We start from the raw sequence: 22,145 nt of genomic DNA, 5'->3' as shown, positions 1-22,145 counted from the left end.
AGGCTGACAGGGAAGGTGAGATAAAGGACCCTTGTGGCCACTGCAGGCCCCCAGGACCTTAATGTGTTCCACCTGGAAGCTCTAGGATCTGGGTTAGAAGGAACTGCAGCTCCCATCGCTCCTCCTTGCCCCTGTGCACTCCCGCACACCAGTAGCCTTCCCTGCCCTCGGGACTTTCCATCTCTGCAGGGCAAACATTCCCAGGCTGTGACTTTTGCTTCCCTGATCCTTATAGTCCTAGAGCTAGTTTGCACACCAAGGAGCACATAATGATCCCGTTTATAGTCATGTCCCCCAGCCAACCAGTCTAGAGACAGAATGTGGTTTGGTGGTTGCCTGTAGTTGGGGGGATTTGGAAAAACTGAGGAGTAGCTGCTACAAGGTGTGCCACTTCTTTTGGGGGTGTTGAAAATGTTAAAAATTGTGGTGATGGTCAATTCTGTTAATATATTAAAAATCACTGAACTGTTAACACTTTAAATGGGTAAAGTATATGCTATGCGAATTGTATCTCAACAAAGCTGTTAATAAAAACCAAAACCAACCAGAAAAATAAATAAATAAAAGAGGTCCACAAAACTCCTCAGTCCACACTGTGAAGACACAGAAAGAAGCCAGCAGACTGCAACTCAGAAAAGGGCTCTCACCAGACACCCAACCATGCTGACACCCTGATCTTAGACTTCCAGCCACCAGGACTGTGAGAAATAAGTCTCTGTTGTTTACAGACCACCCAGTCTGGAGTGTTTTGTTATAGCAGTCCAAACAGATTGAAATGGGAAGAATCCATTCCCCTCCCTTTCCCAGCTTCTAGAGGATGCCCAGTCCGTGGCTTGTGGCTCCCTTTCTTGGTCTTCAGCACAAGCAGCAGAGGGCTAAAGAATCCTCATGCTGTCATCTTTCCGATTCTCTGAAGGCAGAAAAGGTCTTCCATTTGTAAGGATTCATATGATTAATGGGTCTATTTGAATAATCCAGGATAATCTCCCCATCTCAAGGTCTTTAACCTTAATCACATCTGCAAAGTTCCTTTGCCAAGCAAGGGAACATATTCACAAATTCCAGAGGTTAGATGTAGGCAGATTATTCTGTTTATCCCGGGTACTTTGTGGTGAGAGGTAAAGGGAATGCACACCTCTGTTTGTCCAAAGAAAATTCTGTGATGGAGCTAGCATATTAGCATATGGAAATTTAGCTTCATATATCAATATTTGCACCCCCAACTCCAAAAAAGAGGGAGCGAGAACAACTTTAACAGTGCTATAAGTTATGGATTATATATATGTTTATTTGCATGAGTGCTCTATTATTTACAGTAGGTGCTTACTTACATATGATATACAAAAAGATTTGTATACTATAATTTATGTGCAATTTACAGGATAATCAAAGACGATTTTAACTAAACACAGTTTTTCATTTGAATGCTTTCATTTGAACCTAATCCTATGTAAGATATGGTGTCACCATACTATATATCCACAGATTTCATTTGAAAACTATGTTCCCCTGCCCCTCCCCACTTTTATGTGCTATGTTGAAGACGTTGGTATTTTAGTAGAAAGAAGAAAAGGCCTGGTTAGTGTTGAGGTCCTTTAATGGACTGGAACCTGGTGGTCCGGAGTCAATGATAAGAAAGTAAAGGAGAGAAAGAGGCTAATATTCCTTGGTTTACACAGAAAGCCAATAAAGCCCCTTCATGGGGCTTGCTCTGTTCACGAAGGCCTCAGGCGCCCTCTCAATGGGGTGAAGGCGCAGAGTGCCTTCTCGAGAGAGTCTTAGAAGCCCAGGCAGGAAAGTGAACTCAGAGAGCCTCTGTGCTCCAGGGGACCAGCCTAAAAAAGAGAGGGGAAGAGAGAGAGAGAGAGAAAGAAAGAAAGACACGGGGACCAGAGCTCTGATGGAGCAAAGGTGTTTTATTCAACATTGTGTAGATATTTATACTACAAGATAGCTATTTTCAGCAGAGATAAAATCAAAACTTACAAGTTATCAAGAAAACATGAGGTCATCCATATGAAAGAGAGAGTTGTAAATAACCACTTTTACCATATGGTTCATAAAAAGGAATAGGGTACTTATCACTGTATAGAAAAACTAACAAAGGAAATCCCTGGATTCCTCAGTCCCTGGAGAGGCTTGCCTCTCCTCTTAATTCCTGAATATTCAGGAATTAATAAGGAACAGAGAATTCCTGACAGATGCAAAACAGCACACAGGAAGCCTCCTGTTAAATGCTTCCTGACAGGTTAGGAAGATGTATCTGCTGATGGGGATCAGGCTTAAAAAAGACTGGATCATTAGAGAATGTGACCTCTTTAAATCCTTCCAGATCTGGATTTGTCTATGTGCTGATTCCAAGGTGGAGAGGAGAAAAAAAACAGAAATGAAATTTTTAGCTAGAATTTTCTCAAATTTCTAATAGTATTTGAGTCTTTAGGTTTGTCTGGACATTGTAAGAGAAATTTGCCAAGCTAGTTCAAGATTCTTACCAGTCCCAAGACTTAGGCCTCTAATCCAGTAGATACATTCATTTGCTTCACAACTAAAAACGTCTCTTGAAATACTTTATGGTTTGCTGAAGTTCCATTACTGTTAGACATCATACGAAAGTTCTTTTACATTTAGCTATGTTATTGGGAACACTAAAACCTAAACATGAGTTACAAGAGGCACCTTACCTGCATTACAGATATTCTTCCCCCTTCCTCCCTTTCAGGTGAAGAGATTCAGCAACTGTGTCTTGAAATCATGGTGACCCAGGCACAATCCTCCCAGAATGTCACTACACTGTTGGGAATGTGGGTGATGCCACCTCTGATCCATGGTCTGAGTGTGAGTAGTAATTAAGGGTGTTGAGCAACAGGAGGGTATAGTTGTTGTGGGGGAGATCAACATTCATTTGGGTATGAGTTCTCAAAGTCGAGAGTGGACAAGTGGGATCTCACAAAGAGTGAGCAATTGACAGTAGCTGGCCAGGAGATTGGAAAACTGTGAGACTTGGAACTCCGCCATAGCCATCACCATGGATGCTTTTGACTTTTCATGCTTTTCATGTTTATTACAAGAAAAAGGGGAAATGATCAGAGATATTCAAGTTCCTTTCTCAGGACCACACAGGTAGAATATTGTAGAGTTACTGGAACCTGGGTTTATTTGTTTATATGATCTACATAATCATTACAGCAGGGATTAAAAGAAAGGCAAATCCACATGCTTTGGATAAACAATCCCTCATCCCTCCCTTTCACAAAAAGGCAGCAATTAAGGTGAGCCTTGAAAGCTTGGTAGGATTTTATTAGGCATCAAATTAGAGACCCCAGAGGGTGTATGTAGGAGGGTGTAGGGGGAGAGAGCAGGATATCTCTGTCCATAGGTGTTCCGCTTGAGTAAAGTGCTGAGGAAGACGTGATCCAGCCTAGTCTTTGTGACAGAAGTGGCAGCAGCTTCCAGGGTATAGACTAAGGGTAGGTAGGAAGAATGGGGTGAGATTATTTAAAGATATGACATAAGCAAAGATGTATCATTTCGGTTACATTTCAAGTTAGGACAAAAAAAGCATATTCCATGATTCCTTAGAGGTTCACCAATTGATTATGAACTAAATGATCTCCTTTTTTAAATTCTTCTATTGCTGGAGGCTTTAATTCTTTGAGAATGGTGAAAAGCTCTCATTATTTCATCTTTTTTTATGTATATGATCATCTTTATTGTAATTCATGAGTGCATTAAAAACTGATATGGATCTCTTTATTAACATGTAGATTCTCATGGGCTTATACTTTTTACTTTTACTTGAGAATGGTAAAAGGGGCCAACAGCTTAGTATCATCACATCAAGTTCTCAACTCCTGGAAGCCGGGAGGCTCTCTTAGGGTTTCCAGATCACCATACTGTCTGCTGAACTGCCCATGCCCAAGTGTCTTCTGGAATTCCTTATAAATTTCAATAGGCACCTGGCCAACAGAACCCTGTTACTTTGCTTGTTTTTAAGGTGCATTTCCAGGGCTAAACACTGTGCCCAAACATTTTCAAATTGCCCCGGCTAATCTTCCAGGTAGTCTGTTACTCACTTTACTAATCTCCCTGCCAGATTAAGAACCCCAAAGCTTTGTTAACCACAAAGAAGTTAGGCGAGGCTCCTTTTCTCTTCCCAGGTCAAATTATTTGGAATCCCAAAAGAATGCTAGTATCAAAAGTGGAGGACAGTAGTCTTTCCTGAAAAAGCCCTTGTCTTTTGACTTTAGTCTCTACTCTGTGCTTTTTTTAAAAAAAGTTTTCCTACATCTCCTAATTCTTCTTAATTGAAAGGCAGTGTTATTGACATCTGTAGCTGCTGTTACCTGTCTGCTCCAAGTAGCTCCCATCTAGCTGCCATTTAATGAGCACTTGTTACATTCCTCCTGCTGCTAAGCACTCAGCGAACACTGTCAGTCATCAGATTTAATCTCTCTTCAACCCTGACGGGGGCTTCCCAGGTTGCACTAGTGGTAGAGAATCCACCGACCAGTGCAAGAGATAAAAGAGACACGGGTTTGATCCCTGGGTCGGGAAGATCCCCTGGAGAAGGGCATGGCTATCCACTCCAGTATGCTTGCCTAGAGAATTCCATGGACAGAGAGGCTTGGCAGGCTACAGTCCATGGGGTCGCAGAAGAGTTGGCCACAACTGAGCATGCATGCATATGTACAGCCCTGATAGGCTGATTTTTTTACAGCTCTATTGAGTTATAATTTATATTCCATAAAATATGGCTATTTTAAGTGTATAATTTGATGAGTCTTAGTACATTTATTGGAGAAGAAAATGGCAACCCACTCCAGTGTTCTTGCCTGGAGAATCCCAGGGACGGGGGAGCCTGGTGGGCTGCCGTCTATGGGGTCACACAGAGTCGGACACGACTGAAGCAACTTAGCAGCAGCAGCGGTACATTTATACATTTTCATCCATCATCAATAGCATTTCCACCACCCCAAAAAATTCCATTGTGCCTACTTATAGTTAATCCCCCCTCCCAATCTCAGACCCAGGCTACCATTGATCTTCTTTTGGTCTCTATAATTTTGTTACTTTGAAGAACTTTCATATACATTTACATTTTATATAAATTTTAGAAATTCTTTAGAATGGAATCATACAATATGAAAACTTTTGTGTCTGACTTATTTCACCTCTGAGAAGTAGATTTTTTTAAATTGTTTCCATTTTACAGTTTGATAAACTGAGGCAAGTAGAGGTTAAGCAAAGCTTATATAGCTCATCAATGGGAACACTAGCTGACTCAAAAGCCTGTGCTTTGAACACTGTTCTATTAATGCTTTGTTCCTTTTAAATCATTTATAATTCTAACTGCCTGTTTTCTTGATCTCAGATATTTTTCTAGGTTTTAGTTATCCCTCCATTTCTTCTTTAAATCTGTCCTTTTTTTTTTTTAACATTCGTCTTTGATTAGGAATCTTATTACCTTTGTTAATTAACAAATTGTAAATTCATTTTTTTTTTAATTATGTACCTTCTCATTTAAAAAAAAAGATCTGAAATGGCATGTTCTTTAATGTGAAATATTGTGTAACTCATGCAGCTACATTGATCTTTTTAGAAATTTACCGATTTTTGTCAGATTTTATATTATAAAACACTTCTTTCAGACTTGCTGCTCCTTTAGTATCATACTTAACGTTTCTAAGAATTTTTGAAGCCTGCTTCCTTACAGTCTATGGCTCATAGCTCTCATTACCGCACCCCTTCTTAGCCATCCTGAACTCTAAGATGCTATGGTCAGTTTCACATGCTCGACTGGTTCTTCTTGGCTCAGAACTGGCCCCAGAACTCCTGTTCCCCTGATTATTTTCTCATGCTTTCTCAGAAGAAGAAATGAATAATATCAAATATTCTGTTTAGCCTATTTCCAGCAGTTGAGCCTTCATCTCCAGTAGCTTTTCTGGCTAGAGAATGTGACCTTTTAAGACTGAATAGCAACTGTCATGTACTTTGAGAAGTAGCATTTTATTCCCCTCACTGGAAAGACCCAAGATTTGAGATGAGTAGTTCACAGATGGATTGGCAGATGCCATATATCCACACAAGCACCCTAGATCAGAAGTCACTGCAGCAGCTAACATCACAGGCATCGTTGGTCCATTGGCCCATGAAGCTGTGGGGAAATGGGGGTCTAGGAAGCAACCTGAACCTTTTAAAATTTAATTTTACTCGCAGACATGGTGATGACCTAGAGGTTTTGAGCATTACAAACCCAGACTTGCCTGTTTACATCTGACCTCTTCGGTTTCTCTTTCAGCTGAATATCAAGAAATACCTTCTCTTATCTGTGCCTTCATGGATAAAACATGTCTCTGATGAACAGATCGTGGGTTTTGTGGAAAGCTTAATGGTGGCAGTTTTTAAAGCAGCTTCCCCACTCTCCAGTCCTGAGTTACGCCCAAGTGCCTTACAGGGCCTGAGTCAGGCCATGAAACTGCCCAGCCCTTCCCACCACCTCTGGAGTCTGCTCAGCGAAGCTACTAGGAAAATTTTTGACCTCCTGCCAAATAAGATTCGGGTGAGGAACAAAAATATTTGCATTCCTGACAATTTGTGTTTGGGATTTTTTAAAGCCTTTTGGCAAAGTGGGGAGGTGTATGTTTTTAAGAATGTGGTGGGAAGACTAGCAAGAAATAACCACATTCTTCACTAAGAATGTTTGCTTCCAAAATCTAAATCAAGGTTGAAAATTTAGAACCAAAGTTTTGAGCACACTTTGAAGCAAGGTTAACCAGTGTAGCACCAGGAAATTTGCTCTCAAGTCTTTTACCAAATGCCTATAGAAGATGAGCAAGTTCAGAAACCCTTACACCTGAGGAATCCTTGGGCGTATTGTCCAACACACTTAATATTTGCATCAGGTGACTTAATACTAGCTTTGCCCCTCCCCCAACAGACTTCTGAAATGTAGTTGTGCAAAGAAGTAGAAAATCCATCTAGAATGATGGGTTCTGATCAGGAGAAAAAAGTACAGGCAAACAAAATACACCAAATAACAGGAAAGATGCTGTATAAATGATAAAAAATGGGCCACGGGTTTTGGCTTGGTTAAAATTAAAATCTCATCAACCGCTGTTCATGGAGATAAGCAAAGCTAAAGATTTGTCAGAGCAGTGAGAATATGCGTGTTATCTTATACTGTATTTTGACATGCTTGGGATTTTTCTTACCAGAGAAATGATCTAGAGCTGTATATCAGTGTAGCAAAGTGCCTCTCGGAAATGACAGATGATGAAGCCAATCGGGTTGCCCAGATTACTGAGGTAATAACATATCCATGTGTTTTTTCATTATTGAGATGGGTATTACAATTGATATGGTTATAGTGTCCTTTTGGCTGAAGCTCATTTTGTTTCATGTTTGTTAGTTACTGGCCAATTTTAGGAAATTCTCTCTTTCACTGGGGGGTCTCATGTCCAGCCTAGTATGGTTGGATATGCAGTAGTATAAATGGGTAGATGAATGAATAACTTTTTTTTCAACTGGAGCATAGTTCCTTTACATTGTTGTGCTAGTTTCTATTGTACAGAGAAATAAATCAGCTATATGTTGTGAACCTATATCCACTCTATTTTGGATTTCCTTCCCATTTAGGTCACCACAGAGCATTAAGTAGAATTCCTTGTGCTATACAGTAGGTTCTCATTAGTTATCTGTTTTATTCATGCTAATGTATATGTGTCAATCCCAGTTTCCCAATTCATCCCACCTCCCCATTCCCTTCTTAGTGTCCATACATTTGTTCTCTATTTCTGCCTTGCAAACAGATTCAGCTGTACTGTTTTTCTAGATTCCATTTATATGCATTAATATACGGTATTTTTCTCCTTCTGATTCACTTCACTGTGTATGACAGTCTCTGGTCCATCCACATCTCTACAAATGACCCAGTTTCATTCCTTTTCAGGCTGAGTAATATATATTCCATTGTATATATGTAGTAGTATAAATGGAAAGATGAATAATAACTTTTTAACCTAGCTAATCGCACTTTGTCAAGAACATTTTAGTGTTCCCTATGGGTAAAAAGCATTAGTCTCTCAGTTAGACTCTCCAAAACCCCATGGACTGTAGCCTCTGTCCATTGAATTTTCCAGAAAGATCCCCTGGAGAATTGGCTACCCACCCAGTGTTCTTGACTGGTGAATTCCAGGGACAGAGGAGCCTGGCAGGCTACAGTCCATGGGCTTGCAGAGTCGGACATGACTGAACGACTAAGCACAGCACAGCCCAAGCAATTTAATGAGGAAATGCTTGAGAGAATGCACTCTGGAGCCTCACTGCCCAGGTGCGAAATCCAGTCTCTAATTTACTAGCAATGTGACCTTGGTTAAGTGTCATATTCTCTCTCTGCCTCGGTTTCTTGATCTATAAAAGGGAAATAATAGTGCATACCTATTAGGGTCGTTTTGAGAGTTAAATGACTTAATCCATGTTAAGTTTTGGAAAAGTGCCTGACCCAAGGCAAGGATTCAGTAATAACATTATCATAATTACTGCATTCATGTAAGGTATTATATCTGGTTATTATATTCATGTTGTATAGTTGGAAGTTAATATAATTTGCTTTGTGGTACCTAAAGCTCAAAGTGGCTATGTTACTCACTTGCATTTCTAAAGTGCCATTCAGAACATTGTCACTAGAACATTCTAAATTGTGTTCTGATGTCCCCCAAAGAGTATGTGTTCTGCTGAGCCCTGTGTTTTTCTCTTCATTTCTAGAAAGAACAGAGATAAGAAAGTACAGGTGAAGAGCTGAGACTCCTTGGGTTTCAGTTCTTACTCTGTGTCATTAAGCAAGTTCCCTAACTTCTGTGCTTCAGTCTCCTCATCTGTAAAGGACGTGATAATAGTAATCTATTGCTCAGTGTTACCATGAGAATGAAATGATTAATACGGTGGTCCTCAAACTTTTTGGTCTCAGGGCCATTTTAGTGTCTTAAAAATTATCAAGGACTTCAAAGAGCTTTTGTTTATGTGGGATATATCTGTCAATGTTTTCCATATTAGAAATTAAAACTAGAAAGTTTTTAGAACATTACTTAAAAGTAGTAATAAATCCATTGCATCCTAACATGTAAGAAAAATTTTTTTTTCCAAAAAACAGGTTAGTTTAGAAAATTAGAAAAGTGTCATTGTCTTACATTTTGTAAGTCTCCTCAGTGTCTTCATAGAAGACAGCTGGATTTTCAAGGCTGCTACTTCATTCAATCTGTTGTGATGTCATTTTGGTGAAGTGTGTGACGAAAACCCAGCCTCACACAGATACGAAGGTAGAATGGGAAAGAGTGTTAGTAGTCTTTTCAGATAACATGAGGATATCTTTCTTTGATATTGTACCAAAACTCACCAAGTGGTGATTTCTTATAGGTTAGTTGCAATGTGGAATCTGAAAGCAGATCAGTGAACTTCACATACTCTGTTACAGTAAAATCCATTGGTTCTTGGGGTTTTGGATTTTTTACCAATGCATGATTTTATAAGATACTATTGCAAGATCTGTAAGATATATTGGTCATTTGGAAAATATTGAGTCACTAAATTTTGAAAATCTTCCAAATGTTGGTACATTTCATTATAAACATCAGAACATTGTATTTGTCACTATTACCGGCAACCTCATCAGAAAAGTCTTTTATGCATGTATGTCTTACATGTATCTTGGGAAGCTGCCAAAGTCATAGTAGCAGATACAGATTTTCCAAAAATCTAATTTTCGCTTAAAAGCACACATTTTGTCATTGGCAGTAACTGCTATCAAGTATTTTCCTTGGAAATGGCAGTCTCACTTCCTTCACTTTTAAAAAATAATCAAATACTCAGTTTTCATAACCATCATTTGTTTATGAATCATTCTTTCAAGTAAATGGGGGTCTGTGAAAAGAGTGGCTATTTCAGCTCACAACTCACTCTCACAACTTTCTCCTTGAGACGAACATCACACTCGGGGGAGCAGCACAAGACCTTTATGCATACTTCCCACTTGGTCATGCAGAACATTACAAAGATGTGTATTCAAGGGCAGCGGTTTAACAAAACTAGTAATTTTATTGTTTACAAGGATATTTTAAATGAAACTAGCTTTGTAAAAAATTGCCAGTGTCAGTAAAAAATACAATGAATATTACTCCTGTTTGGGGTCTATTATGAATATAGTTTGACCTCACAGACCCTCTCTTCTAAAAGGGTCTTGGGGTCCCCCAGAGGTCTGTGTACCAAACTTTGTGAAATGCCAAATTAACACAGGTTAAGTGCTTCAAATATGCCTGGCACATTGTAAGTACTGTGTTTGTTGGTTATCATTGTTATTATTTGTCTTTACTAAATATCCTCACCAGTTGACCCTTGAAATCATTGATGGTTTTTATGAGAAAGCAGAAGGTGACATTACAACTGTCTATAGGTACATTTTGAGATAGCACACAGGCAGATAGGTTTCACAGTGCAGGAAATAAACAGTTTTAGCATTTGGAGTGGTAATCAACTTCAAACTCACCCTTTCTCTTTTGCCCTTGCCCCAAGGTCCTGTAACAACTTCAGTTAATTCAATAGCAACTGAACAATTTGCTTTTTTGCAGAGTAGCCTAGAAAAGGCTGCCTTTGTCAGGCTCTACTTGGTCTCTCAAGGACGATTCCCCTTGATGGGCTTGACTGATGTGCTCTGTGTCGCTGTCCAGCACCGTGAAAAAGACACACTGGCCTGGATGACGCTGCACAGCTTATACCAGGCACGGATTGTGAGCCATGCCAACACTGGTAAGGCCAGCCAGGGAGCACATCGGGACAGACAAATGTGCCTACCATCTCTTTGAGGTTATCATTGTTTCCTCAACTTAAAAACTAGGTTAGGGCTTCTTGACACAGGTGAGAACTTGGTACCCCCAAATGAGCAGCACCTGGGATAGAAAAGCACAATTACAGCTCACAGCATCAACTCTTCGGAGGTGAGAATAAATTCTGTTGGAGATTTGGATCTCATATTTGGCCCTCCAGGCCCACAGAGACATAAGCAGGTTTACCAGGTTGAATCTGCCTGCTTCTGTTTCTCAAACAGATGGATGCTAATGGATTCTGCCTGATGTTTGCATGAACATGGCTTTTGGGTGGTCATTTAACAAACAGAAAAAGAAAGCAGCAACCACAAATTAAATAGTTATTCTAGAGAAGAACTTCTCAGGGGTGAGAAAAATAAAATCTGGACACCCTGAGTACATCCTCACGCCAGAAACTGCAGGCCTGAAGCTCTGCTAATGAATGGTGCAACTTTTAGGCCATTTTAGACATTTATGCTGTAATGAGCATCTAAAGATTGGAGAAGGAAATGGCAACCCACTCCAGTGTTCTTGCCTGGAGAATCCCAGGGACGGGGAGACTGGTGGGCTGCCGTCTATGGGGTTGCAGAGTCGGACGTGACTGAAGCGGCTTAGCAGCAGCAGCAGCAGCAATCATCTAAAGAGAGGGCTCCCTCAACCCAGTGCTCTGTGACAACTTGAAGGGGTTGTCACAGAGCACTTCTTAACCTCCCCTCCCTTCTTAACCCCCTCCCCTCTCCCACCCCTTCCCACCCACTGGTATAAATGTATACCAGTGGCTGATTCATGTTGATGTATGGCAGAGGTCAGCAAATATTGTAAAGCAGTTATCCTCCAGTTAAAAATTAATAGGAGGAAAAAAATAAATAGGGAGCTCCTTCATTTCTCCTCCATGCCTTTGGTCATATGCTTGTAATTTTCCAAATCTGTGTTCAGGTCCTGATCAGATTGGACGTGACTAGAAGGCCCTTGTAAGCCATATTCCCCATCTCTTGTATTTTGAAGGCTATGAGAGAAGACTGACAAATGCAGTTTAAATACTCTTTGCAAGATTGTGTAGGAAATTTTGATTCCTCTTCCTCGCTGGCAACTGAGATAGTTGTCTCCTGCACGTGAGTGCCTGCCCAAAGAACAGTGAACCTGTGATGAAAAATGAGATTTTTTCACTCGACCTCAGAAGTATATTTATCCGGTAGAAAACCAGTTCAGTTCAGTCTCTCAGTCGTGTCTGACCCTTCGCAACCCCATGAATCGCAGCATGCCGGGCCTCCCTGTCCATCACCAACTCCCGGAGTTCACTCAGACTCACATCCATCGAGTCAGTGATGCCATCCAGCCATCTCATCCTCTGTCGTCCCCTTCTCCTCCTGCCCCCAATCCCTCCCAGCATCAGAGTCTTTTCCAATGAGTCAGCTCTTCGCATGAGGTGGCCAAAGTACTGGAGTTTCAGCTTCAGCATCATTCCTTCCAAAGAAATCCCAGGACTGATCTCCTTCAGAATGGACTGGTTGGATCTCCCTGCAGTCCAAGGGACTCTCAAGAGTCTTCTCCAACACCACAGTTCCAAAGCATCAATTCTTCGGCGCTCACCTTAGGTGTTCCCAATTAAGCATGCCGATGCTGCTAAGTCGCTTCAGTTGTGTCTGACTCTGTGAGACCCCATAGACGGCAGCCCATCAGGCTCCCCCGTCCCTGGGATTCTCCAGGCAAGAACACTGGATGGGTTGCCATTTCCTTCTCCAATGCATGAAAGTGAAAAGTGAAAGTGAAGTCCCTCAGTCGTGTCTGACTCTGTGCGACCCCATGGACTGCAGCCCACCAGGTTCCTCCGTCCATGGGATTTTCCAGGCAAGAGTACTGGAGTGGGGTGCCATTGCCTTCTCCGAATTAAGCATGAAGATACTTGAAAGAAACAGATTTGATATTGCCTTTGGTCATAACCCGTTGGCCTTCAAATTTAGTTTGAATTTTCAAGTGGCAAGAATTTTGAAAATGGCAAGAGTAGGAAAGTGCTTCCTTCATTTTTTTAATCTTTTTTGCTTTTTTTGTCTTATTCACCTAATACTAGTGTGGTTAACCTCTTTGGGTCATAGATCATTTTCAGGTGGGGTGCAAATCCCCCTTCAATATGTGCGTGTAAGTACTGGCACAAACATGGTGCCATTTTCCTCATGCACTAAATTTTGAAGATCTTTCCAAGTAGTCTTTGCTGTACTGGGAATCCTCATTTTTGAAAGGAAAAAATAATATTTATGTTAATGTTTGTTCTCTATTTAGCTTACTACAGCTGGGTTTTGGTTTTGGCGCTTTTTTTTTAATGTCTTTAGGATAGGTATTCTGTATGATTTTGTCATAAATTGAGAACTTTAAGCAAGAGAGGACTATAAGAACAATTAATTATCAAAGATTTAACACTACTAACCCGTGGGCATGCCCCGTTTCTCCCAGTGTTTAATTAAATGCATTTGACCATTTTATCAGGTTTGAAGAATAAATTTAGCTTTTAAAAATAAAGACCAAAATAAGGTCATCTGATGTGAACAGTATCAAAAAAAAAATCTTTCTTGAGTGAGAACAAGTCTCAGGTAGCATCAGAGGACTTGTAACTGTTGCAGAGAGTCCTCAGCGGGTCGTTCGCTTTAGTTATGATAATTATTGTCGATCTATCTTACACTGCAAAGAAAAACCATGGTCTGGTAATACATGTCCTTTTGTTTCAGGCGTGTTGAAGAGAATGGAGTGGCTCTTGGAACTGATGGGTTATATCAGAAATGTTGCTTACCAGTCAACGTCTGTTCAGAACGTGGCTCTTGACGAGGTACAGTCTAGAGGAGTCATTTGTGGCTTTCTTAAAATACAGAGTATATTTAGTCTCCCAAAAGAGGAACATGTTGCTGCTTGCAGCTCTCTTTTCTCCCTTTATTTTTGGGAAATAAGGATGACAATTCTCTAACATCACAGGAAATGGGTGTTCTTACCAGAATCTTGAAGATGCCCACAGCTGCCCTTTGAAAAATATTTTCAGCAGAATACCTCCCTTGACAGGCAGCACACAGAAGTTCTAGCTGGGGGGGAATCTAGGGTCCTGTGCACCTGAGCTGGATCCCACAAAGACTGTGGGGTCCAGGGCTCTGGCCTCCACCGTGGTCCAGAGCTTGGCTTTAAACACCTGGTTTGAAGGGGTTCCTGAAGTGTGTGCAAGTAATCTGTGTTTGTGCCAGTACTTACACGCACATATTGAAGGGGAATTTGCACCTCACCTGAAAATGATCTATGACCCAAAGAGGTTAACCATCACTAGTATTAGGTGAATAAGACCAGAAAAAATAAAGATTAATGAAAAAAAATGAAGGAAGCACTTTCCTATTCTTGCCATTTTCTTGACTCAGCTGTGCATTTTTTTTTTTTTTTGTATTTTTCCATAGCCATGTTTTATAGGCCTGCTGTTTACTTGTGTGAGTAAAATATGTGTAACCTGGGATATTGTTTGATATTCTGCCCAGCTTTTCTCCAGAGCTGTGTGTCTTTTTGAAATTTTCATTAATGAGATTAGGCATTTTAAGAGATTGAGGGGTACTTTTTAAGCTTTTTTTGAGCTTTCCTCGTATTTCCAAAGTTTATATTAACTTTCTCTGCTTTCTTACAAAAATCGTTTGAAACTTAGAAAATATAAATAAGCAGAAAGAATCATTTAAATCACAGTAATGCAGTAACTCAGAGGTAGCCCTTGTTATCATCATTTCTACGTGTCTAGTCTATAAAATCTAAATGCATGGATTCTGAACAGATTTTTTTTAATGCATATGGAAAGTCATATGTTGTTTCTGTTCAAAAACAGAATATACTATACATATTTTTTAAGTTTTGGCCACATGATAATAAACCTTAATATCCCTGTTCATATCTCTCTTAATTAATTTTTAAATCTCTTTGAAAACACCAAAACAGAGGAGGAATGTTTGGATCTCAGTATGATTAGGCATTAAATAAATTATGTTCCTCTTGAAATGTTAGAACAATAATAATGAAACTGTTGGGCCTTCTCTACTTACGAAAGAGGATCCTTCAAACCTTCTGAAAGCCCAGAATGTCTCTTCATTAAGCATGGAAACGGTCTGCTATCCCATCCAGTTCCTCTTCTGGGGTAGGGGAGGGGCAGGAGGAAGGCTTCGGCGAGGGGGAAGATAGCATTTCCTCCCGACGCGAGCTGTGTGTGAACACGTGGTACTTTGCAGTTAAAGTCTGTGACCTAACCCTGTTTCTGCTTTGCCATAGGCTTTGGACTTCTTGTTGCTGATATTTGCAGCCGCAGTGGTTGCATGGGCAGATCACGCTGCCCCTCTCCTCCTTGGCCTCAGTGCCAGTTGGTTGCCATGGCACCAGGAAAATGGCCCAGCTGGGCCAGCATCAAGCTTGCTTGGCAGGAGTCCATTACACAGGGTCACTCTGCAGGAGGCTGTCACTCTCCTTCCCAGTAGCATGCCTCTTCTGCTGCAGAAAGAGCCATGGAAGGAACAGACCCAGAAGGTGAGGCGGGCAGCCACCTGCTTCAGGGCAGCCAGCCGTTTTCTCTTCGGCAGCTTCTGCTGTAGAATTGCAGTGGGAGATAAGTGAAACCTGAATCACACGACAGGCTTTCTTACTCAGTCTCAGATCTCAGCCAGATGCAGGGCCTCAGAGATTGAGCGTAGCTCAGGCTCAGGGTAACTGCTCACTGAAAACAACAGTGATAGTGGCAACAACTTGCTTACAGTTGGGGCTGAGGCGGAGAGAAAAGCTTGTGCTTGCCTTCATTTGTTGAAGACTTACGTGTTCTTGATATTGGGGATAAAGGATGAGTAACTCTGAAGGCTCAAAATTTCCTAGTGAGGACAGACAAGAAGGCAAGTTCAAAATTGCAAGATGGTACAATAAGGATGAGCTTCCCCGGTGGCTCTCAGTGTTAAAGAATCCACCTGCCAATGCAGGAGACCCAGGTTTGATCCCTGGGTTGGGACAATCCCCTGGAGTAGGACATGGCAACCCACTCCAGTATTCTTCCCTGGAAAATTCCATGGGCAGAGTGGCCTGGTGGGCTACAGTCCATGGGGTCACAAAGAGTCGGACATGACAGAGCATGCTCACACGTGATAAGGATACAGTTGATGAACAAGGGAGGGGGTGATCAACAATGCGTGGGGGAAATCCGGAGAGCTGTGAATCTGGAGTACCCATCTTTTACCATATTTAAGGTTCCCCACAGCTCATTCCATGTAGTAGCCACATTCCAGGTGCTTCTGGCCTGTGCTAGATACCATGGGGAGATCTGTAAAGGCCTAATGTCATCACCTTTGCCCTCAGGAAAACACAAACTATAGGGAGTACCTTTTGGTTTTTAATAGAGTTTCCCCAGGCTACTAGCTGTCCTGCAGAGCATATGAAAATGAGGTACATCTATATTTCTCATTGCATGGCTCTAACATATCTTGAATTGTCAATTGAAGGATTTTTTTGAGTCCCGTTTAATCAAACTGGATCTTTATGAGGTTGAAAGCTTACAGCCAACTTTGTGGCTTACTTGTAAAATCTGAACCTTAGTCTTTAAAAATATTTCTGAACTGTGGACCCACAGTTCAGCCATGAACAACTCCATTGAACATCTCAAATAAAATGCCTTTGTTTTCTTAAACCTGATAAGCATTAGTGTTATTACCTCTAATTTTGTATTTTCTTTTTCACTTTAATTATTTCTGGTCTGGGACACCCTGTTCATTTTGGACTACAATGTAGATAGATATCTTGCATCTATTACATATTTGTAGTACTTATTTACTTACCAGCAGGATATGATAAACCAAAATTGAGGAAAAGAAAATAAGAAAAATTTTAATTAAAGCACGGAATTAGGAATATTTTATTTTTCTGTTTTCTTTTCAACCCACAGTCTATGTCCAAAATTAAAATGCCTAGTACCTATGACTAGTGTTTTTTAGTGAGTCAAGATAGGGAACATTCAGTCAATGAAATTACCCAGTATCTAATTCAAAAACAATTTTGGCTATGCCTGGGAGATCAGTCAAACTCATGAGTACGTGGAGTTTCTACCTTGTTTGCAGGATTTATTTGCAGTTAACATGCTTGGGTCTACCTAGCAAATTGTCTTATGCCTTTTCTGTTGCATTTCAACTTGGCTTCATATCCATTTGGGCACAAACTATTCATAGCTACAGAAACATATTTTAGTAACAGGGGCTTACAGCTGATGTGTTTACCCATTTGCTACCCACCTAGGAGCCTAGGCCTGATGCACACGGAACCAGGTGGCGGGCAGCATGGTGTGAAGAAGGAGTGTGAGGCTTTGAAGCCAGATGTACTTGGGTTCAGATCTTGACTCTGCCAGTCATGGGGAGTGGACTTGGGCAAGGCACTTACCCTTTCTGGGGCCTCTTAGAGTGATGAGAAAGAATGTTCATGGCACACCAGAGGCCCTCTGGGCCCCTGTCTACCCCACTCTTAAACTATAGTAACTCCCAGGATAATCAGCGAAAGAAGGAGGTTTGACTTTGCTGAGTCATTTAACTGAGGGCTGTCTCCAACATTTCCATCCCTTGTGCCTGGTCACATCTCCTCTTCACTCTCCCAGCCCAGGCAGGTATTATCTGGGGACTACTGTCCTTGTTAGGCACATGTGCAGGTCCAAGGGTTTGAATGATGTCTTACCAATCCTGAGATTGTTTATCTGATACAATTCTTCATTTTCACTCTAGTTCATTGACTGGCTGTTCAGCATCATGGAAAGCCCTAAGGAAGGACTCTCAGCAAAATCCAAGGATCTTTTAAAAGGTATTACTTTCATCCTTTATACCCAGCATAGGTGAAAACCATCCAGTGTTGTCTGTACTAGAGAACAGCATCCTAGTGTATGCTGGCTCCTGAAAGGGCTCATCTTGGTGCAATTTAGAGAAGTAATCTGAAGCTGTCACCAATATGGCATTTTTGAATTAGAAAGTGGATTTATTATTATTATTATTTTTTTTTTTTAGTTTTCTGTTTTTTTTTTATTTTATTTTTAAACTTTACAATATTGTATTAGTTTTGCCAAATATCGAAATGAATCTGCCACAGGAGAAGAGTTTCATGGCCTTTAATTTTTATTTAAGTGGTTTTTTAATGTTTTATTGTGATCATAAAATGATTGAATAAAAATTAGAAAATTCAGAAAAGTAAAAAAGAATAAGCAAAAAGGAATCCAGAATCCCATTGCGCAATGACAATTTTGATTATTTTTCCTAAGTGTTACCCCCTTTATGTGTAAGTTTTAACATTGTTATAATCATAGCCAATTGAAAAATGTACATACACACTTTGAGTACTGCCTTTTTTTACTTTAAAATTATTAGAAGCATTTTAACCTATTCTTATACTAGCTTCATAAGTATTTTTCATGGCTGTATAGTATTTTGCCAGGGGAATTGGACATTTCCCATGCTTCCAGGCATTAAGATGGTTTTCATGTTTTTTATTGGAGAAGGAAATGGCAACCCACTCAAGTGTTCTTGCCTGGAGAATCCCAGGGATGGAGAAGCCTGGTGGGCTGCCGTCTATGGGGTCATACAGAGTCAGACCCGACTAATGCGACTTAGCAGCAGCAGCATGTTTTTTATACATCTCTGCTGCTGCTAAGTCACTTCAGTCGTGTCCGACTCTGTGCAACCCCATAGACGGCAGCCCACCAGGCTCCCCAGTCCCTGGGATTCTCCAGGCAAGAACACTGGAGTGGGTTGCCATTTCCTTCTCCAATGCATGAAAGTGAAAAGTGAAAGGAAAGTCACTCAGTCGTATCCGACTCTTTGTGACCCCATGGACTGCAGCCTACCAGGCTCCTCTGTCCATGGGATTTTCCAGGCAAGAGTACTGGAGTGGGGTGCCATTGCCTTTTCCTTATACATCTCTATTGACTGTTAAACTATGACTGCAGGATCCACAAATATAAGCTATCTTTCTGTGCAAATTACATGGATGTTTTTACTCAAACCTCAAACATCTTCTGGGTGTTGGTTCTGTGGTCCGAGACAGCTTGTACTGTCATCCACATCTTGGGACTTGGGGGTCAGGATCCTCCCAGTGGCTGCCACTGATGCCCCTGACATGCTTTAAGTTACTGCACTGGAAAGTCTTACCTTGGGAAAGTTGCCTGTTGGCCTACCCTTGTGATAACTGACCATATTTTGCTTTAAGTACGGCATATTGTATTGATTGCCTAACAAGCAAGAATTATCTAATGTATTGTTCCTACCTCTAATGTGGGTGGCAGGGCATGGTAGGAAGGTGATTCTGATCAACCACAGAGCTTCACTGAGGATCAGAGCAGTGGTCTGACATATTTTCACTTGACCATTCCCAAGAAACTTGCTACTAGGACTTCCTCTACTTATTTTCCTTGGGGAGTTTGGACTCATTTTAAGGGCCATGCGTCCATGATACCATTGGTTGTTCCCAACATATGCTGTCTTAAGTCATGAAGATAACAGTTAATTCCAGTGAGACAAATTGTTATTTGGGTCAAGGAAGTACATGTTCACTTGGTCATATATTCAAGGGCTTATTAGAGTCACACATAATTATTGTGTAACTCTGGCTTATCTTCATTCTCTCACACTATAATACTTAAAAAATATATCAATATATTGATATTTATATTCATATTCTAAAATAAGATATATAATAAGTTACCTAGAGGGATTATACACAACTTCCTTACTTTAAATTGAGCCCATGAAATCCTAACTTCATTACAGGATCAGTTTGTTTACCTTTTAATAAGACATTTAGTGGAAAAGTCATATTCGTGTAGAAAAGTGCTCAAGTAGATTTTTACAAAGGGAACATACCTATGTAGTCAGCACTTGGATTAAGAAAAAGAGCAACATCAGCATCCCAGAAGTCAGTTTGTTTTAATTCTGTGGAACTTCCCACTAACTGGTTGCAAAGTAACTTAAAACAGACCTTTTCCTCAACCTTTACTAATGGCTTCTTCCATTAAAATTCTATCTAAGGCATGATAGTCATTCTTAAAGATTAGCCAAGCAGGAACAAGTCAAGTTCTGTTCTGACACCTTTTTGATCTAAATGATCTTTTCAAATGTAACTGCACCAAATGAAACAGTGTGCTTTTTTTTGTCCCCTTTAGCTACCCTGCTGTCCTTGAGAGTTCTCCCAGAGTTTAAGAAGAAAGCTGTATGGACCAGAGCCTATGGTTGGTGAACAGCTTCACAGTAGCCAGCAGCTTTCTCAGCTGGATGAGGAAAACCATATAGGCAGAAGGAATTTTTCAGAATTCGTGTCTGGGATTGCTGAGACATGATGCAGAGAGCTCAAGGGCATGAAAGGGTGGCCACAAAACTCACAGTTTGAACAGTGCATGCCTGGAGAGGTTGCTTTGGTATCCAGGCCAGTTGAGACTGAAATAAGAACTTGAATTTTATTTGGCTGAGATCTGAAGGTTTTCTTTTGTGAAAATTTGACTATCTCATCTCCTCCCTGCTAAATTCTAGTAAAACAATCTTGTGAAATCTGTGCATGTTGACTTTTGCTTTAAGGCATGGTGGAAGTTTAGCTCACAAAACCAAACTATAGTGGTGACGGCAGAATCTGTTTCCCATGAAGTCTCTAGAGGATATTCATTGACTCAATAAGTTAGACATGTTTTCTTATTCTTACTGCTAAAACACTCTTAGAACTGCTCTACATGCTTAAATAATAAGCATGGTGTTAACCATTGCTAAATCAGACCCAAAAGTGGTGGCTATAATTTTTTATGCTTGAGTCTCTTGAATGCAAGTGAAAGTTACCCAGTTCAGAATAAGAAAGGAAAGGTGTCTTTGCTCATAGGTATGGTGGAAGCAGCATGGGGTGTAGGGGGGCACTCTAACTGACCAGGCTTGGGTCATATGTCCATCCACCTGAACTGGGTTCCCCCAGAAGAAAGGTGATGGGATGCTAGGCAAGCAAAAAATGGCAAATAGCTCCTCGAAAGATCAAAAGATTATATGTTTTTAATACGTACAAATCTCGATCTTAATTAGGGTGACTGGTGGCATAATGGCTAGTAAATGAAGGAATGTGACAGTATCCTTAAGGGTTGGATTTTACTCAGGGGCTCAGAATCAGCCAGGAATTTAATTTTGCTCTGATTGCTAATTATTATTCCTTCATGCAGCCATTAATCAGGGCAGTCTTTAGCCAATCATATAAACACAGTGATACAAGTGTATATGGCATTACTGGGGAGAAAAGGTGTGCCACTGGAATAATATACCTCTGTGGCATGTACCTTCATGTTGTCACCAAGCCTACCTACCACTTGGGTTAAAAACAGCTCTACTAAAGTTCCAAATATATGGATTTATGATTCCAGGTGTCAAATATTTGTGGTTCACTGGGTAATTCACACTCTGTTTCCAGGTCACAGCGCTTTCTTTTGCTGAACTCCGTAGGGTGCCGAGACACTTACAGAAAAGGAGGAAAGGAAGTACTTAACTCAGGTAGTACTTAACTGCATCACCAGTATTTCATTTCTATTACCTCCCTAGAGGCTGAGCCACAGGGAAATGAGTTTTAAGGAAGCAGAAATTGAGAACATTTCTGTGAGAAGCCAGTCTCTCCCTCTCTCCCACCCACCTTGACTCTCTCATATTTCCTACCAATGAGAGGCTGAAATTCTTCTAACATTTATTACTAGGTATCAAGAGTATAAATGACTAGAGTTTCTCTTGCACTATCTTATTTTACCCTTACAATTACTAATAGTACTATAAAGAGGCATTATTCTCTATTTTTAAATGAAGAAAACATCTAATACATAGCTGAGCTACTACCCTTAGGAATCAAGGTTCTAGAACCCCAGGCCCAGAGCTTTCTACTGCATCAGGCTTGTCAGCACCCACTTTCGGATGAAAATTCCCACCAAAGATTACACTTCATTCATGCTAAATATAGATTGCTAGAATCAGATAAAAGAAACCCCCTGCCTCATATTAATAAGCCTCTGGAATTGGGAAGCTCAGAGTTACAGTGTAAAAGAGCAGGTCCTGAAGGACATTACATTTCCAGCCAGCTGGCAAACGTGGGTGGCAGTAAGAATAGTGAAGAGGAAGTGGGCGCTGACCAACTACTCTGACATCCCCACCCCCTACAAGTCAGCAGAAAGACTTGCTGATGCTCACGAGAGGGATGAAGAATCAGCCCAGTCTTCCAGACCCAGACTGCCTTGTTCAATTCGGCCCAGTTTCTTCTCAATCAGGCTTTGTCCTT

At 40.7% G+C, this 22,145-nt stretch overlaps 1 protein-coding gene and 1 long non-coding RNA gene across 5 annotated transcripts in view; one reads left to right on the top strand and one right to left on the bottom strand.

The window, feature by feature from the left end:
• Window positions 1–20,404, top strand: part of FOCAD (focadhesin) — a 302,497-nt gene extending 282,093 nt beyond the window's left edge. For all 4 annotated transcript variants that reach the window (XM_019965885.2, XM_070794470.1, XM_070794471.1 and 1 more), the window contains 8 exons: window positions 2,720–2,835; window positions 6,299–6,559; window positions 7,215–7,304; window positions 10,620–10,797; window positions 13,574–13,671; window positions 15,129–15,380; window positions 17,600–17,675; window positions 20,023–20,404. In XM_019965885.2, coding sequence (XP_019821444.2) covers window positions 2,720–2,835; window positions 6,299–6,559; window positions 7,215–7,304; window positions 10,620–10,797; window positions 13,574–13,671; window positions 15,129–15,380; window positions 17,600–17,675; window positions 20,023–20,096 — 1,145 coding nt within the window. In that variant the 3' untranslated portion in view covers window positions 20,097–20,404. The remainder of the gene's footprint in view (window positions 1–2,719; window positions 2,836–6,298; window positions 6,560–7,214; window positions 7,305–10,619; window positions 10,798–13,573; window positions 13,672–15,128; window positions 15,381–17,599; window positions 17,676–20,022) is intronic.
• Window positions 3,277–15,132, bottom strand: LOC139184531 (uncharacterized). The gene is made up of 2 exons (XR_011568019.1): window positions 14,906–15,132; window positions 3,277–3,461 (listed from the first exon to the last, which is right to left on the bottom strand). It is a non-coding gene; the product is annotated as an uncharacterized lncRNA (long non-coding RNA).
• Window positions 20,405–22,145: the final 1,741 nt, after the last annotated feature.

This window comes from Bos indicus, chromosome 8, assembly GCF_029378745.1.
Source record: "Bos indicus isolate NIAB-ARS_2022 breed Sahiwal x Tharparkar chromosome 8, NIAB-ARS_B.indTharparkar_mat_pri_1.0, whole genome shotgun sequence".
NCBI lineage: Eukaryota > Metazoa > Chordata > Mammalia > Artiodactyla > Bovidae > Bos > Bos indicus.
The sequence above is the reverse complement of the archived record's forward strand: the minus strand, read 5'-3'. Positions and strand labels throughout refer to the sequence as shown.